The sequence below is a fragment of the Physella acuta genome, unplaced genomic scaffold (assembly GCF_028476545.2).
Source record: "Physella acuta isolate Inbredline_101_S28 unplaced genomic scaffold, ASM2847654v3 ptg000466l, whole genome shotgun sequence".
Classification (NCBI taxonomy): Eukaryota; Metazoa; Mollusca; class Gastropoda; family Physidae; genus Physella; species Physella acuta.
This window is the reverse complement of record NW_026731985.1, coordinates 1,526,155-1,538,988: the sequence shown is the minus strand read 5'-3', so window position 1 is coordinate 1,538,988 and position 12,834 is coordinate 1,526,155. Positions and strand designations below refer to the sequence as shown.

Below are 12,834 nucleotides of genomic sequence, written 5' to 3'. Positions count from 1 at the left end.
TTTCTAATAGTTTAAGATATTTTATCTTGGGATATTTTATTTAGAGACATTTTAATAATTTTTGTCATGCAGCGTTAATGTTGTTTCTTGGTAGTGGTATGTTAGTGTAAAAGTTAAAAGGCGCTCTTGTGTGCAGTTTGACATGGAGTCGACAGAATTCTTGTGTATTGTGTACAGTTTGACATGGAGTCGACAGAATTCTTGTGTATTGTGTACAGTTTGACATGGAGTCGACAGAATTCTTGTGTATTGTGTACAGTTTGACATGGAGTCGACAGAATTCTTGTGTATTGTGTACAGTTTGACATGGAGTCGACAGAATTCTTGTGTATTGTGTACAGTTTGACATGGAGTCGACAGAATTTATTGACGAGCCTAACGGCCCACTTGACGGCTTGTGTGTTGTGTACAGTTTGACATGGAGTCGACAGAATTCTTGTGTTTTGTGTACAGTTTGACATGGAGTCGACAGAATTCTTGTGTGTTGTGTACAGTTTGACATGGAGTCGACAGAATTCGTGTGTGTTGTGTACAGTTTGACATGTAGTCGACAGAATTCTTGTGTGTTATGTACAGTTTGACATGGAGTCGACAGAGTTTATTGACGAGCCCAACGGCCCACTTGACGGCTTGCTGTTGACGCTGACTGGCTTGAAGAACCTAATGAGCTCCTGCAACATGGAGAGCTGGCCGCTGCTGACCAAACAAGTGGACATACAGGCCGCTGAAAGAAAGGTTAGCATCACATTGTGTGATGCTTTGTATATCCTAGTAATAGGGCATGGTGTGTACCCTCATTGCCCAGGCGTCTAGAACCCTCACCCTAGGCTCACATAGCCGTCTATGACTTAGGTTCTAATAGCCCTCATCTTACCTAGGCTCTAAGGCTCTCATCTTACCTAGGCCCTAATAGCCCTCATCTTACCTAGGCTCTAAGGCTCTCATCTTACCTAGGCTCTAATGGCCCTCATCTTACCTAGGCCCTAATGGCCCTCATCTTACCTAGGCTCTAATGGCCCTCATCTTACCTAGGCTCTAATGGCCCTCATCTTACCTAGGCCCTAATAGCCCTCATCTTACCTAGGCTCTAAGGCTCTCATCTTACCTAGGCCCTAATGGCCCTTATCTTACCTAGGCCCTAATGGCCCTCATCTTACCTAGGCTCTAAGGCTCTCATCTTACCTAGGCCCTAATGGCCCTCATCTTACCTAAGCTCTAATGGCCCTCATCTTACCTAGGCTCTAATGGCCCTCATCTTACCTAGGCCCTAATGGCCCTTATCTTACCTAGGCCCTAATGGCCCTCATCTTACCTAGGCTCTAATGGCCCTCATCTTACCTAGGCCCTAATGGCCCTCATCTTACCTAAGCTCTAATGGCCCTCACCTTGGCCCTAACGGCCCTCATCTTACCTAGGCCCTAATGGCCCTCATCTTACCTAAGCTCTAATGGCCCTTCTTATCTAGGCTCTAATGGCCCTCATCTTACCTAGGCTCTAATGGCCCTCATCTTACCTAGGCCCTAATGGCCCTCATCTTACCTAGGCTCTAATGGCCCTTCTTATCTAGGCTCTAATGGCCCTCATCTTACCTAGGCTCTAATGGCCCTCATCTTACCTAGGCTCTAATGGCCCTCATCTTACCTAGGCTCTAATGGCCCTCATCTTACCTAGGCCCTAATGGCCCTCATCTTACCTAGGCCCTAATGGCCTTCATCTTACCTGGCCCTCATCTTACCTAGGCTCTAATGGCCCTCATCTTACCTAGGCCCTAATGGCCCTCATCTTACCTAGGCTCTAATGGCCCTTCTTATCTAGGCTCTAATGGCCCTCATCTTACCTAGGCTCTAATGGCCCTCATCTTACCTAGGCTCTAATGGCCCTCATCCTACCTAGGCCCTAATGGCCCTTATCTTACCTAGGCCCTAATGGCCCTCATCTTACCTAGGCCCTAATGGCCCTCATCTACTGGGCCGTCCTAAACAATCGTCACGCACTGTGCAAGGTCCTGTGGCAGCAGAGCTCTGAGCCCATCGCTGTGGCGCTGGTCATCTCCAACATGTTCTACCGTCTCCACAAGCTCTGGATCACGGATGTCCGGCTCTCAAAGGCTGTCAAGGACTCGGCTGTGTGAGTCCTTTGTCTGTCAGTCTGTCTTTTATTCTGTCAGACCATCTTTTATCTTATGACAGATCATCTTTTATTCTGTTAGACCATTTTTTTATTCTCTATTAGTCAATGTCTCATTGTCTGTCTGTCCATTTTTTAATTTATTCCAGTCCTAATTTTTATTCTCTGTTGTCAAAGTCCTTAGTTAATTCTTTGTCTGTTCATAGTTAATTTTTTGTTAGTTTGTCCGTTGTCAATTGTTGTCCTGTCAGTCCAACATTAATTGTTGTCGTGTCAGTCCAACATTAATTGTTGTCGCGTCAGTCCAACATTAATTGTTGTCGTGTCAGTCCAACATTAATTGTTGTCGTGTCCAACATTAATTGTTGTCGTGTCCAACATTAATTGTTGTCGTGTCCAACATTAATTGTTGTTGTGTCAGTCCAACATTACCTTTCTGTCCGTTTGAGTTCCACCAAATGTAAGAGATGTGTGTTCTTGACGCTCCGTCCGTTTGAGTTCCACCAAATGTAAGAGATGTGTGTTCTTGACGCTCCGTCCCTTTGAGTGGCACCAAATGTAAGAGATGTGTGTTCTTGACGCTCCGTCCCTTTGAGTGGCACCAAATGTAAGAGATGTGTGTTCTTGACGCTCCGTCCGTTTGAGTTCCACCAAATGTAAGAGATGTGTGTTCTTGACGCTCCGTCCCTTTGAGTGGCAGCAAATGTAAGAGATGTGTGTTCTTGACGCTCCGTCCCTTTGAGTTCCACCAAATGTAAGAGATGTGTGTTCTTGACGCTCCGTCCCTTTGAGTTCCACCAAATGTAAGAGATGTGTGTTCTTGACGCTCCGTCCCTTTGAGTGGCACCAAATGTAAGAGGTGTGTGTTCTTGACGCTCCGTCCCTTTGAGTTCCACCAAATGTAAGAGATGTGTGTTCTTGACGCTCCGTCCCTTTGAGTTCCACCAAATGTAAGAGATGTGTGTTCTTGACGCTCCGTCCCTTTGAGTGGCACCAAATGTAAGAGGTGTGTGTTCTTGACGCTCCGTCCCTTTGAGTTCCACCAAATGTAAGAGATGTGTGTTCTTGACGCTCCGTCCCTTTGAGTTCCACCAAATGTAAGAGATGTGTGTTCTTGACGCTCCGTCCCTTTGAGTGGCAGCAAATGTAAGAGATGTGTGTTCTTGACGCTCCGTCCCTTTGAGTTCCACCAAATGTAAGAGATGTGTGTTCTTGACGCTCCGTCCCTTTGAGTTCCACCAAATGTAAGAGATGTGTGTTCTTGACGCTCCGTCCCTTTGAGTGGCACCAAATGTAAGAGATGTGTGTTCTTGACGCTCCGTCCCTTTGAGTGGCAGCAAATGTAAGAGATGTGTGTTCTTGACGCTCCGTCCCTTTGAGTTCCGCCAAATGTAAGAGATGTGTGTTCTTGACGCTCCGTCCCTTTGAGTGCCACCAAATGTAAGAGGTGTGTGTTCTTGATGCTCCAGCCACTTTGGAACCCTGGCAATCCACGTCATGGACCTGACCTACAGCGACTCGGCCCTGCTTGGCTTCCACGCTCTGGTCAACCCCCTGGACGATTTCAACCACATGAACGTGGTCGACCTGGCTCTGATCGGCAACAACATCTTCTTCATCGCCCACCCGTGCTGCCAGAGGTCTATGAGGGAGCGTTGGCTGGGGAACATCATCGTCAAGTCTTTTGGGAGGTTCCCCATCAGTATACCAGAGTTCATGAAGGTCAAGGCTCTTTCATCCTGGGTTGAAAAACTCACAGCTGTACAACAATTTGTTATTAAACTAAACACTACCAACACTTTAAATTATGTGCTGAGAATTTGAAAATACAACTTTTAAATGAATGTTAAATTTATTTTTAGATACTGCTGTGCTTGTTTTTTGTGTTCCCGATGTATTTCTGGTTGAACTTTGACACCAGGACGCGCCATGTCAACAAACTCAAAAGTAAGTTTCGTATCTGAACCAAGCCTCCAAATATCTCTTCACATCAGTTTCGTATATGCTCTAAGCCTCCAAATATCTCTTCACATCAGTTTCGTATATGCTCTAAGCCTCCAAATATCTCTTCACATCAGTTTCGTATATGCTCTAAGCCTCCAAATATCTCTTCACATCAGTTTCGTATATGCTCTAAGCCTCCAAATATCTCTTCACATCAGTATCGTATATGCTCTAAGCCTCCAAATATCTCTTCACATCAGTTTCGTATATGATTCAAGCCTCCAAATATCTCTTCACATCAGTTTCGTATATGATTCAAGCCTCCAAGTATCTCTTCACATCAGTTTCGTATATGATTCAAGCCTCCAAATATCTCTTCACATCAGTTTCGTATATGATTCAAGCCTCCAAATATCTCTTCACATCAGTTTCGTATATGATTCAAGCCTCCAAATATCTCTTCACATCAGTTTCGTATATGATTCAAGCCTCCAAATATCATTTTACATCAGTTTCGTATATGATTCAAGCCTCCAAATATCATTTTACATCAGTTTCGTATATGCTCTAAGCCTCCAAATATCTCTTCACATCAGTTTCGTATATGCTCTAAGCCTCCAAATATCTCTTCACATCAGTTTCGTATATGCTCTAAGCCTCCAAATATCTCTTCACATCAGTTTCGTATATGCTCCAAGCCTTCAAATATCTCTTCACATCAGTTTCGTATATGCTCTAAGCCACCAAATATCTCTTCACATCAGTTTTGTATATGCTCCAAGCCTCCAAATATCTCTTCACATCAGTTTCGTGTATGATCCAAGCCTCCAAATATCTCTTCACATCAGTTTCGTGTATGATCCAAGCCTCCAAATATCTCTTCACATCAGTATCGTATATGATCTAAGCCACCAAATATCTCTTCACATCAGTTTCGTGTATGATCCAAGCCTCCAAATATCTCTTCACATCAGTTTCGTATATGCTCTAAGCCACCAAATATCTCTTCACATCAGTTTCGTATATGATCTAAGCCTCCAAATATCTCTCCACATCAGTTTCGTATATGCTCTAAGCCTCCAAATATCTCTTCACATCAGTTTCGTATATGATTCAAGCCTCCAAATATCTCTTCACATCAGTTTCGTATATGATTCAAGCCTCCAAATATCATTTTACATCAGTTTCGTATATGATTCAAGCCTCCAAATATCATTTTACATCAGTTTCGTATATGCTCTAAGCCTCCAAATATCTCTTCACATCAGTTTCGTATATGCTCTAAGCATCCAAATATCTCTTCACATCAGTTTCGTATATGCTCTAAGCCTCCAAATATCTCTTCACATCAGTTTCGTATATGCTCCAAGCCTCCAAATATCTCTTCACATCAGTTTCGTATATGCTCTAAGCCACCAAATGTCTCTTCACATCAGTTTCGTATATGCTCCAAGCCTCCAAATATCTCTTCACATCAGTTTCGTGTATGATCCAAGCCTCCAAATATCTCTTCACATCAGTTTCGTATATGCTCTAAGCCACCAAATATCTCTTCACATCAGTTTCGTGTATGATCCAAGCCTCCAAATATCTCTTCACATCAGTTTCGTATATGCTCTAAGCCACCAAATATCTCTTCACATCAGTTTCGTATATGATCTAAGCCTCCAAATATCTCTCCACATCAGTTTCGTATATGCTCTAAGCCTCCAAATATCTCTTCACATCAGTTTCGTATCTGAACCAAGCCTCCAAAGATCTCTTCACATCAGTTTCGTATATGATCTAAGCCTCCAAATATCTCTTCACATCAGTTTCGTATATGCTCCAAGCCTCCAAATATCTCTTCACATCATCCTCGCAGTCAGTTCCTCACTTTTCTCTCCACAGCCCTGGAAACCCCAGCCTCAACTAAAGCAGAAAGCAACTTAAACCAATCCGCCGTAAGCAAAGATTTCCCATTATATAAATTCCTGTTTTGTTTAATAAAACTTATCTCTACCAATGTTCAAATATATTCAATACAAAACAGCAGAAACAGCATCATAATAAAGTGTAGCTAGAAAGGTGATGTTTATTCCTTGAATACCTCTAGTACATTTAGATCCTTATTATCAGTAGCGTAGCGAGGGGGGGGGGACATATGTCCCCGGGCGCCGAGCTTAGGGGGCGCCAAAATGGGTTTTGAAAAAATAAATTGAAAGGTTGAGGGGGGTGCAAATTGAAAGTTTGAGGGGGGGGGGGGTGCAAATCAAAATCTCGTGGGGGGGTGCAAATCGAAAGTTTGAGGGGGGGGGGGCAAATCGAAATCTCAAGGGGGGGGTGCAAATCGAAAGTTTGAGGGGGGGGGGGGCGGAAATCGAAAAGTTTGTCCCCGGGCGCCGGGAAGGGTCGCTACGCCTCTGCTTATTATGGTTGAAACTAGTAGGATATTGAGATGCTTATTGTGGTGATGGTTGATACTTGTAAATTATTGATATCCTTATTATGGTTAATACTTGTAGGATATTGAAGACGAGATTTACAATCAAGATGGGTCTCGACCGTCTTCGCCAGTCTATGAGGAAGACCCCTTTGCTACCCCGAATATTTTCTGGCAGATTTATTTCCTGTGGACAGCACCCATCTCGAAGTTTTGGCTCAATCAGGTTAGTTTAGTTCAGCCTACAATCAGGTTAGTCTAGATCAACCTACAATCAGGTTAGTCTAGATCAACCTACAATCAGGTTAGTCTAGATCAACCTACAATCAGGTTAGTCTAGATCAACCTACAATCAGGTTAGTCTAGATCAACCTACAATCAGGTTAGTCTAGATCAACCTACAATCAGGTTAGTCTAGATCAACCTACAATCAGGTTAGTCTAGATCAACCTACAATCAGGTTAGTTTAGTTTAGATCAACCTACAATCAGGTTAGTTTAGATCAACCTACATTCAGGTTAGTTTAGTTCAACCTACATTCAGGTTAGTTTAGATCAACCTACATTCAGGTTAGTTTAGATCAACCTACAATCAGGTTAGTCTAGATAAACCTACAATCGGGTTAGTCTAGATCATCCTACAATCAGTTTAAATTAGATAAACCTACATTCAGGTTAGTCTAGATCAACCTACAATCAGTTTAAATTAGATAAACCTACAATCAGGTTAGTTTAGTTTAGATCAACCTATAATCACTTTAAATTAGATAAACCTACAATCAGTTTAAATTAGATAAACCTACAATCAGGTTAGTCTAGATCAACCTACAATCAGGTTAGTTTAGATCAACCTACAATCAGGTTAGTTTAGATCAACCTACAATCAGGTTAGTCTAGATCAACCTACAATCAGGTTAGTTTAGATCAACCTACAATCAGGTTAGTTTAGATCAACCTACAATCAAGTTAGTTTAGATCAACCTATAATCAGGTTAGTTTAGTTTAGATCAACCTACAATCAGGTTAGTCTAGATCAACCTACAATCAGGTAAGTTTAGATCAACCTACAATCAGGTTAGTTTAGTTTAGATCAACCTACAATCAGGGTAGTCTAGATCAACCTACAATCAGGTTAGTTTAGATGAACCTACAATCAGGTTAGTCTAGATCAACCTACAATCAGGTTAGTTTAGATCAACCTACAATCAGGTTAGTTTAGTTTAGATCTACCTACAATCAGGTTAGTTTAGATCTACCTACAATCAGGTTAGTCTAGATTAGATCCACCTACAAACAGGTGAGTCTGTATCAACCTACAATCAGGTTAGTTTAAATCAACCTGCAATCAAGTTAGTTTAGATCAACCTGCAATCAGGTTAGTTTAAATCAACCTGCAATTAAGTTAGTTTAAATCAACCTGCAATCAAGTTAGTTTAGATCAATACACCTTTGATTTATACAGCCCATTTAGTTCAATACAAATAATACAGTTCTATATCATAATCTGTCTTTAATCCCCATTAAGCAGTCATTCATATTGATCTATCTTTACTCCCCATTCCCTTGCTATTTATGTTGATCTATCTTTACTCCCTATCCCCCATCTATTTATGTTGATCTATCTTAACTCCCCATTCCCCAGATGGTAATGTTGATATATCTTTACTCCCCATTCCCCAGCTCTTTATGTTGATCTATCTGGCCCTGTTCGCCTATGCTATGATGATTCCCTACTGTGGTGATGAGAAAATCAACATCACCCTCATGCTCTGGACCACAGTCAACCTTACAGAGCACATCATCGGTATCGTTAAGATTAAACTGGTGAGTCCAGTTAATAATGATGAGCAATTAGTTAATTAATAGGTCAAGCTGACGGTGAGTTTAACGAGAATTTTGGGTCATTGTTAGTACGGTAAGTCGGGATTAGAAAGGTGAATGACCGAAAATTGTAAGTTTAGGTCAAGCTCCAAAAGCTACACATTTTATTCGACCAGCAAGTGTTTATAGAAGATTTCATTCAACCTTTTACTTTCTCGTATATACGAAGTATAGAGAAAGTCTTGTAATCGTGCAAAAAAAAAAAATCGAGATTTTTACAAATCTCGATACGGAAAAACATAAATTTTGCAATCTTGTCCGTATGTCTGTGTGTCTGTGTGTGTGTGTGTAAACATGATAACTTGAGTACCGTTACAGCTAGGTTGATGAAATTTCATATATAAGTATTTTATCAAAATCGTAGATCCGTATCAACTTTTGAGCGATTTCCGATAACCGGAAGTGGTACTTTTCCTACTTTGAAATTTTCAAAAGCCTATAACTTGAGTACTATTTCAGATAGATAAACGAAATTTCACATGTAAGTAAAAGATCTAATTCTCTACCTTCTATTAAATTTTGAGTCATTTCCGTTGACTGGAAGTAGTAATTTACGCTACTTCCGATTTCTCAAAAAACTAATGTAAATTTTTAAAGTACTTATAATATTGCGCACTATTATGCACTTTTTTTATTTAGCGTTCACTTGGTGTGCAATTCTTTTGTCTACGAGATTTTATTATATTTTTAAAACTTTAAGTATTTAAAATGGATTAAAAATCATGTCTATAGCCCGAGTTTCCATCCCCTGTTATTTTATATAAAAATATTCGAGAAAGTTTAGGGGAGATCACTCCCGGTTTATTTACCTTCAGTTTAAATTTCCAGAAAATTAAGTCAATGTTAAAAGCCTCCTTTTAGATATCTACTAGAATACCCGTCATCCGTTGGATAACTGTGGGTTTCGGGGGTCATCCATCAAAAAACATCACGTCTGTCACTCAGAGGCATAGCGACCCTTCCCGGCGCCCGGGGACAAAGTTTTCGATTTGAACCCCCCCCCCTCAAACTTTTGATGTGCACCCCCCCCCCCCCCCACTCAAACTTTCGATTTGAACCCCCCTCAACCTATCAATTTATTTTTCCAAACCATTTTGGCGCCCCAACATATGTCCCCCCCCCTTCCCCCCTCCACCTCCCCACCCCCCCCTTCCCCCCCCCCGCCTCCCCTCCCCACCCCCCGCCTCCCCTCCCCACCCCCCGCCTCCCCTCCCCTACCGTCCCCCCCCCCCCCCTCCTCGGTACGCTACTGCAGTGTCACTTATCGTCACAAAAAACAGACCCCACATTCAAATATATGTTTTTTATCTTTTAAAAACACCGAAAACACCGATTTCGGACTATCCCTTCATAAACTGACGTCACAGGTGACCTACTCAACTCTACTTCACCTGCCCAGTGTCCTGCCAAGTCTCAGACAACATGTTTTTATCGTTTAAAAAACAATTCCAGCCGAGCATGTATCTGACCACACTATCCTTTCATATGCTTAGGACAAAGAAACAGATGAACTCTACTTCACCTGCCCTGTATCTTGCCAAGTTCAGATAGGCAACGTTATCATTCACATCTAAAAAAAAAATTGAAAAAAAAAATTTCATTGACATATTGGTCTAGAACCCGTGCCTCCTGCATGAGAGCTGACTACGCTACCATTTTAGCTATTTACTCGTGACGTCACAAGTGTATTTTTATACTATACTATGTGTCTCCTTATGCAACTTGATTTACGCGTATAGATTCTAGATCTAGATCTAAAAATAAGTCTAGTAGTACTAACTTTCAAATTAAATTTTATCTTAAATAAGCCAAACAAAGATTTATATAAAATAATTAAGGCCTGAAATAGATTCTAGATGTAGAATTTACATTGAATCTAGTGACCTACATCTAGGCTAGATCTAGATCTAGGCTAGATTCATAAATTTCCTTCGATAGCTGATCTTTAGATCTAGAGAAATTTATCGTAAAACTAAATGAAAAAGACAGTTGAAAATTGATATAAGTGTTGGAACGTAATAAATACAGCAAACGGACGTATTGTTAAAGTTATGACCGACAGAAAATTAGATTTAGAACGCGTTAAACTTTTGAATGGGAACACAATTTTCTTCAATAGACGCCGCCATTTTATTGTACTAAAGAGTAAACAAAAACCTGTGACGTCACTATTCCCACAAAGTTTAGTCAAGGTTCTAACATTTTAAAAAAAAATGGGTTATTCTGCGTAGGAATAAATCAATAAATTAATTAACGTCTTTAAATAAATTTGTGATCAACAGTCTGTCTGCATTAAAAAATTATTCTCTACCTGCATACCATTTTACAGCTTTCCAGATAGAGTCGAACATATCACAATTTTCGATCAGGCAAACAAATAAATATTCAAACATGTAAACAAAGTTGACTTTTAGTAGTATACTAGAATACCCGTCATCCGTTGGATAACTGGGTTTCGGGGGTCATCCATAAAAAAACATCACGTCTGTCACTCAGAGGCATAGCGACCCTTCCCGGCGCCCGGGGACAAACTTTTCGATTTTAACCCCCCCCCCCCCCCCAAGATTTCGATTTTCAACCCCCCCCCCCCTCAAACTTTTGATGTGCACCCCCCCCCCCACTCAAACTTTCGATTTGAACCCCCCTCAACCTTTCAATTTATTTTTCCAAACCATTTTGGCGCCCCAACATATGTCCCCCCGCCCCCCCCTTCCCCCCTCCACCTCCCCCCGCCCCCCCTTCCCCCCTCCACCTCCCCCCGCCTCCCCTTCCCCCCCCCCCCCTCCTCGCTACGCTACTGCAGTGTCACTTATCGTCACAAAAAACAGACCCCACATTCAAAAATATGTTTCTTATCTTTTAAAAACACCGAAAACACCGATTTCGGACTATCCCTTCATATACTGACGTCACATGTGACCTACTCAACTCTACTTCACCTGCCCAGTGTCCCGCCAAGTCTCAGACAACATGTTTTTATCGTTTAAAAAACGATTCCAGCCGAGCATGTCTTTGACCACACTATCTTTTCATATGCTTAGGACAAAGAAACAGATGAACTCTACTTCACCTGCCCTGTATCCTGCCAAGTTCAGATAGGCAACTTTATCATTCACATCTAAAAAAAAAAAATTGAAAAAAAATATCATTGACATATTGGTCTAGAACCTGTGCCACCCACATGAGAGCGGGCTACGCTACCAACTTAGCTATTCACTCGTGACGTCACAAATGAATTTTTATACTATACTTTTGAGTCTCCGCGCATAGATCTAGATCTAAGTCTAGTTAAATTTAATCTTAAATTAGCCAAACAAAGATTTATATAAAATAATTAAGGCCTGAAATGGATTCTAGATGTATTAAGGCCTGAAATAGATTCTAGATGTAGAATTTACATTAAGTCTAGTAGTGACCTAGATCTAGGCTAGATCTAGGCTAGCTAGATTCATAACTTTCCTTCGACATCTGATCTTTAGATCTAGAGAAATTTATCGTAAAACTAAATGAAAAAGACAGTTGAAAATTGATATAAGTGTTGGAACGTAATAAATACAGCAAACGGACGTATTGTTTAAGTTATAGCCGGCAGAAAATTAGCTTTGTAACGCGTTAAACTTTTGAATGGGCCACAAAGTCTATGATGGGGTCCGCCATTTTTATTGAACCAAAAAGTAAACACATCAAGGGACGTCACTATCCCCACAAAGTTTATTCAAAGTATTAACATTTTTAAAAAAATACGGTTAATTTAACTATGAATAAATCAATAAATTAATTAACGTCTTTAAATAAATTTGTGATTAACAGTCTGTCTGCATTAAAAAATTATTCTCTACCTACATACTATTTTACAGCTCTCCAGATAGAGTCGAACATATCACAATTTTCGATCAGGCAAACAAATAAATATTCAAACATGTAAACAAAGTTGAGTTTTAGTAGTATATAGATAGATGTCCTGCTTAAAGCAATCGGTTCGAATCCAAACTATATGTCTGTGGTCTACTATAAGCTTATGTGTTAACTATTAAAGTAGAAATATTTTTGTGTTTTAGATATATTTAGTCTTATGTCAGTTCTTGCTTTAGATATGCACAGATTTTGCAACTTGTGCTAAAGTTTGTGACGTACGATTTATTTGGAGCAAAAATTTTCGATGTACGATTTACTTTCATCAGAAATTTCCGAAGTACGATTTATTATAAGCTGAATTTTCCGAAGTACGTGTAACCCTCACTCAGTGGGGATGCTTTTACCCACTGAGGTGTTGTGGTTAAGACGGGCTGACCCTGAGATTAAGTACACACCGACGCCGACAGTTGTTGTCAAGTACTCGTTTATTTATAGCATCGAGCCATGCCGGCGATGCAACACAGTAGTACAAAACGAACTAGCCAAGATAAACCATAAGATCCAAACAATTCAAAAGACCAAAAGATCAAAAGATCAAAAGATCAA

At 40.7% G+C, this 12,834-nt stretch overlaps 1 protein-coding gene across 2 annotated transcripts in view; it reads left to right on the top strand.

Annotated features, from left to right (window-relative positions):
- Positions 1-665: 665 nt before the first annotated feature.
- The window catches only part of LOC131943816 (transient receptor potential cation channel subfamily M member-like 2), a 32,829-nt gene continuing 20,660 nt past the window's right edge, over positions 666-12,834 (top strand). For both annotated transcript variants that reach the window (XM_059304108.1, XM_059304107.1), the window contains exons 1-7: positions 666-735; positions 1,946-2,127; positions 3,597-3,849; positions 3,990-4,074; positions 5,962-6,014; positions 6,576-6,719; positions 8,173-8,316. In XM_059304108.1, the coding sequence (XP_059160091.1) occupies positions 679-735; positions 1,946-2,127; positions 3,597-3,849; positions 3,990-4,074; positions 5,962-6,014; positions 6,576-6,719; positions 8,173-8,316 (918 nt within the window). In that variant the 5' untranslated portion in view covers positions 666-678. The remainder of the gene's footprint in view (positions 736-1,945; positions 2,128-3,596; positions 3,850-3,989; positions 4,075-5,961; positions 6,015-6,575; positions 6,720-8,172; positions 8,317-12,834) is intronic.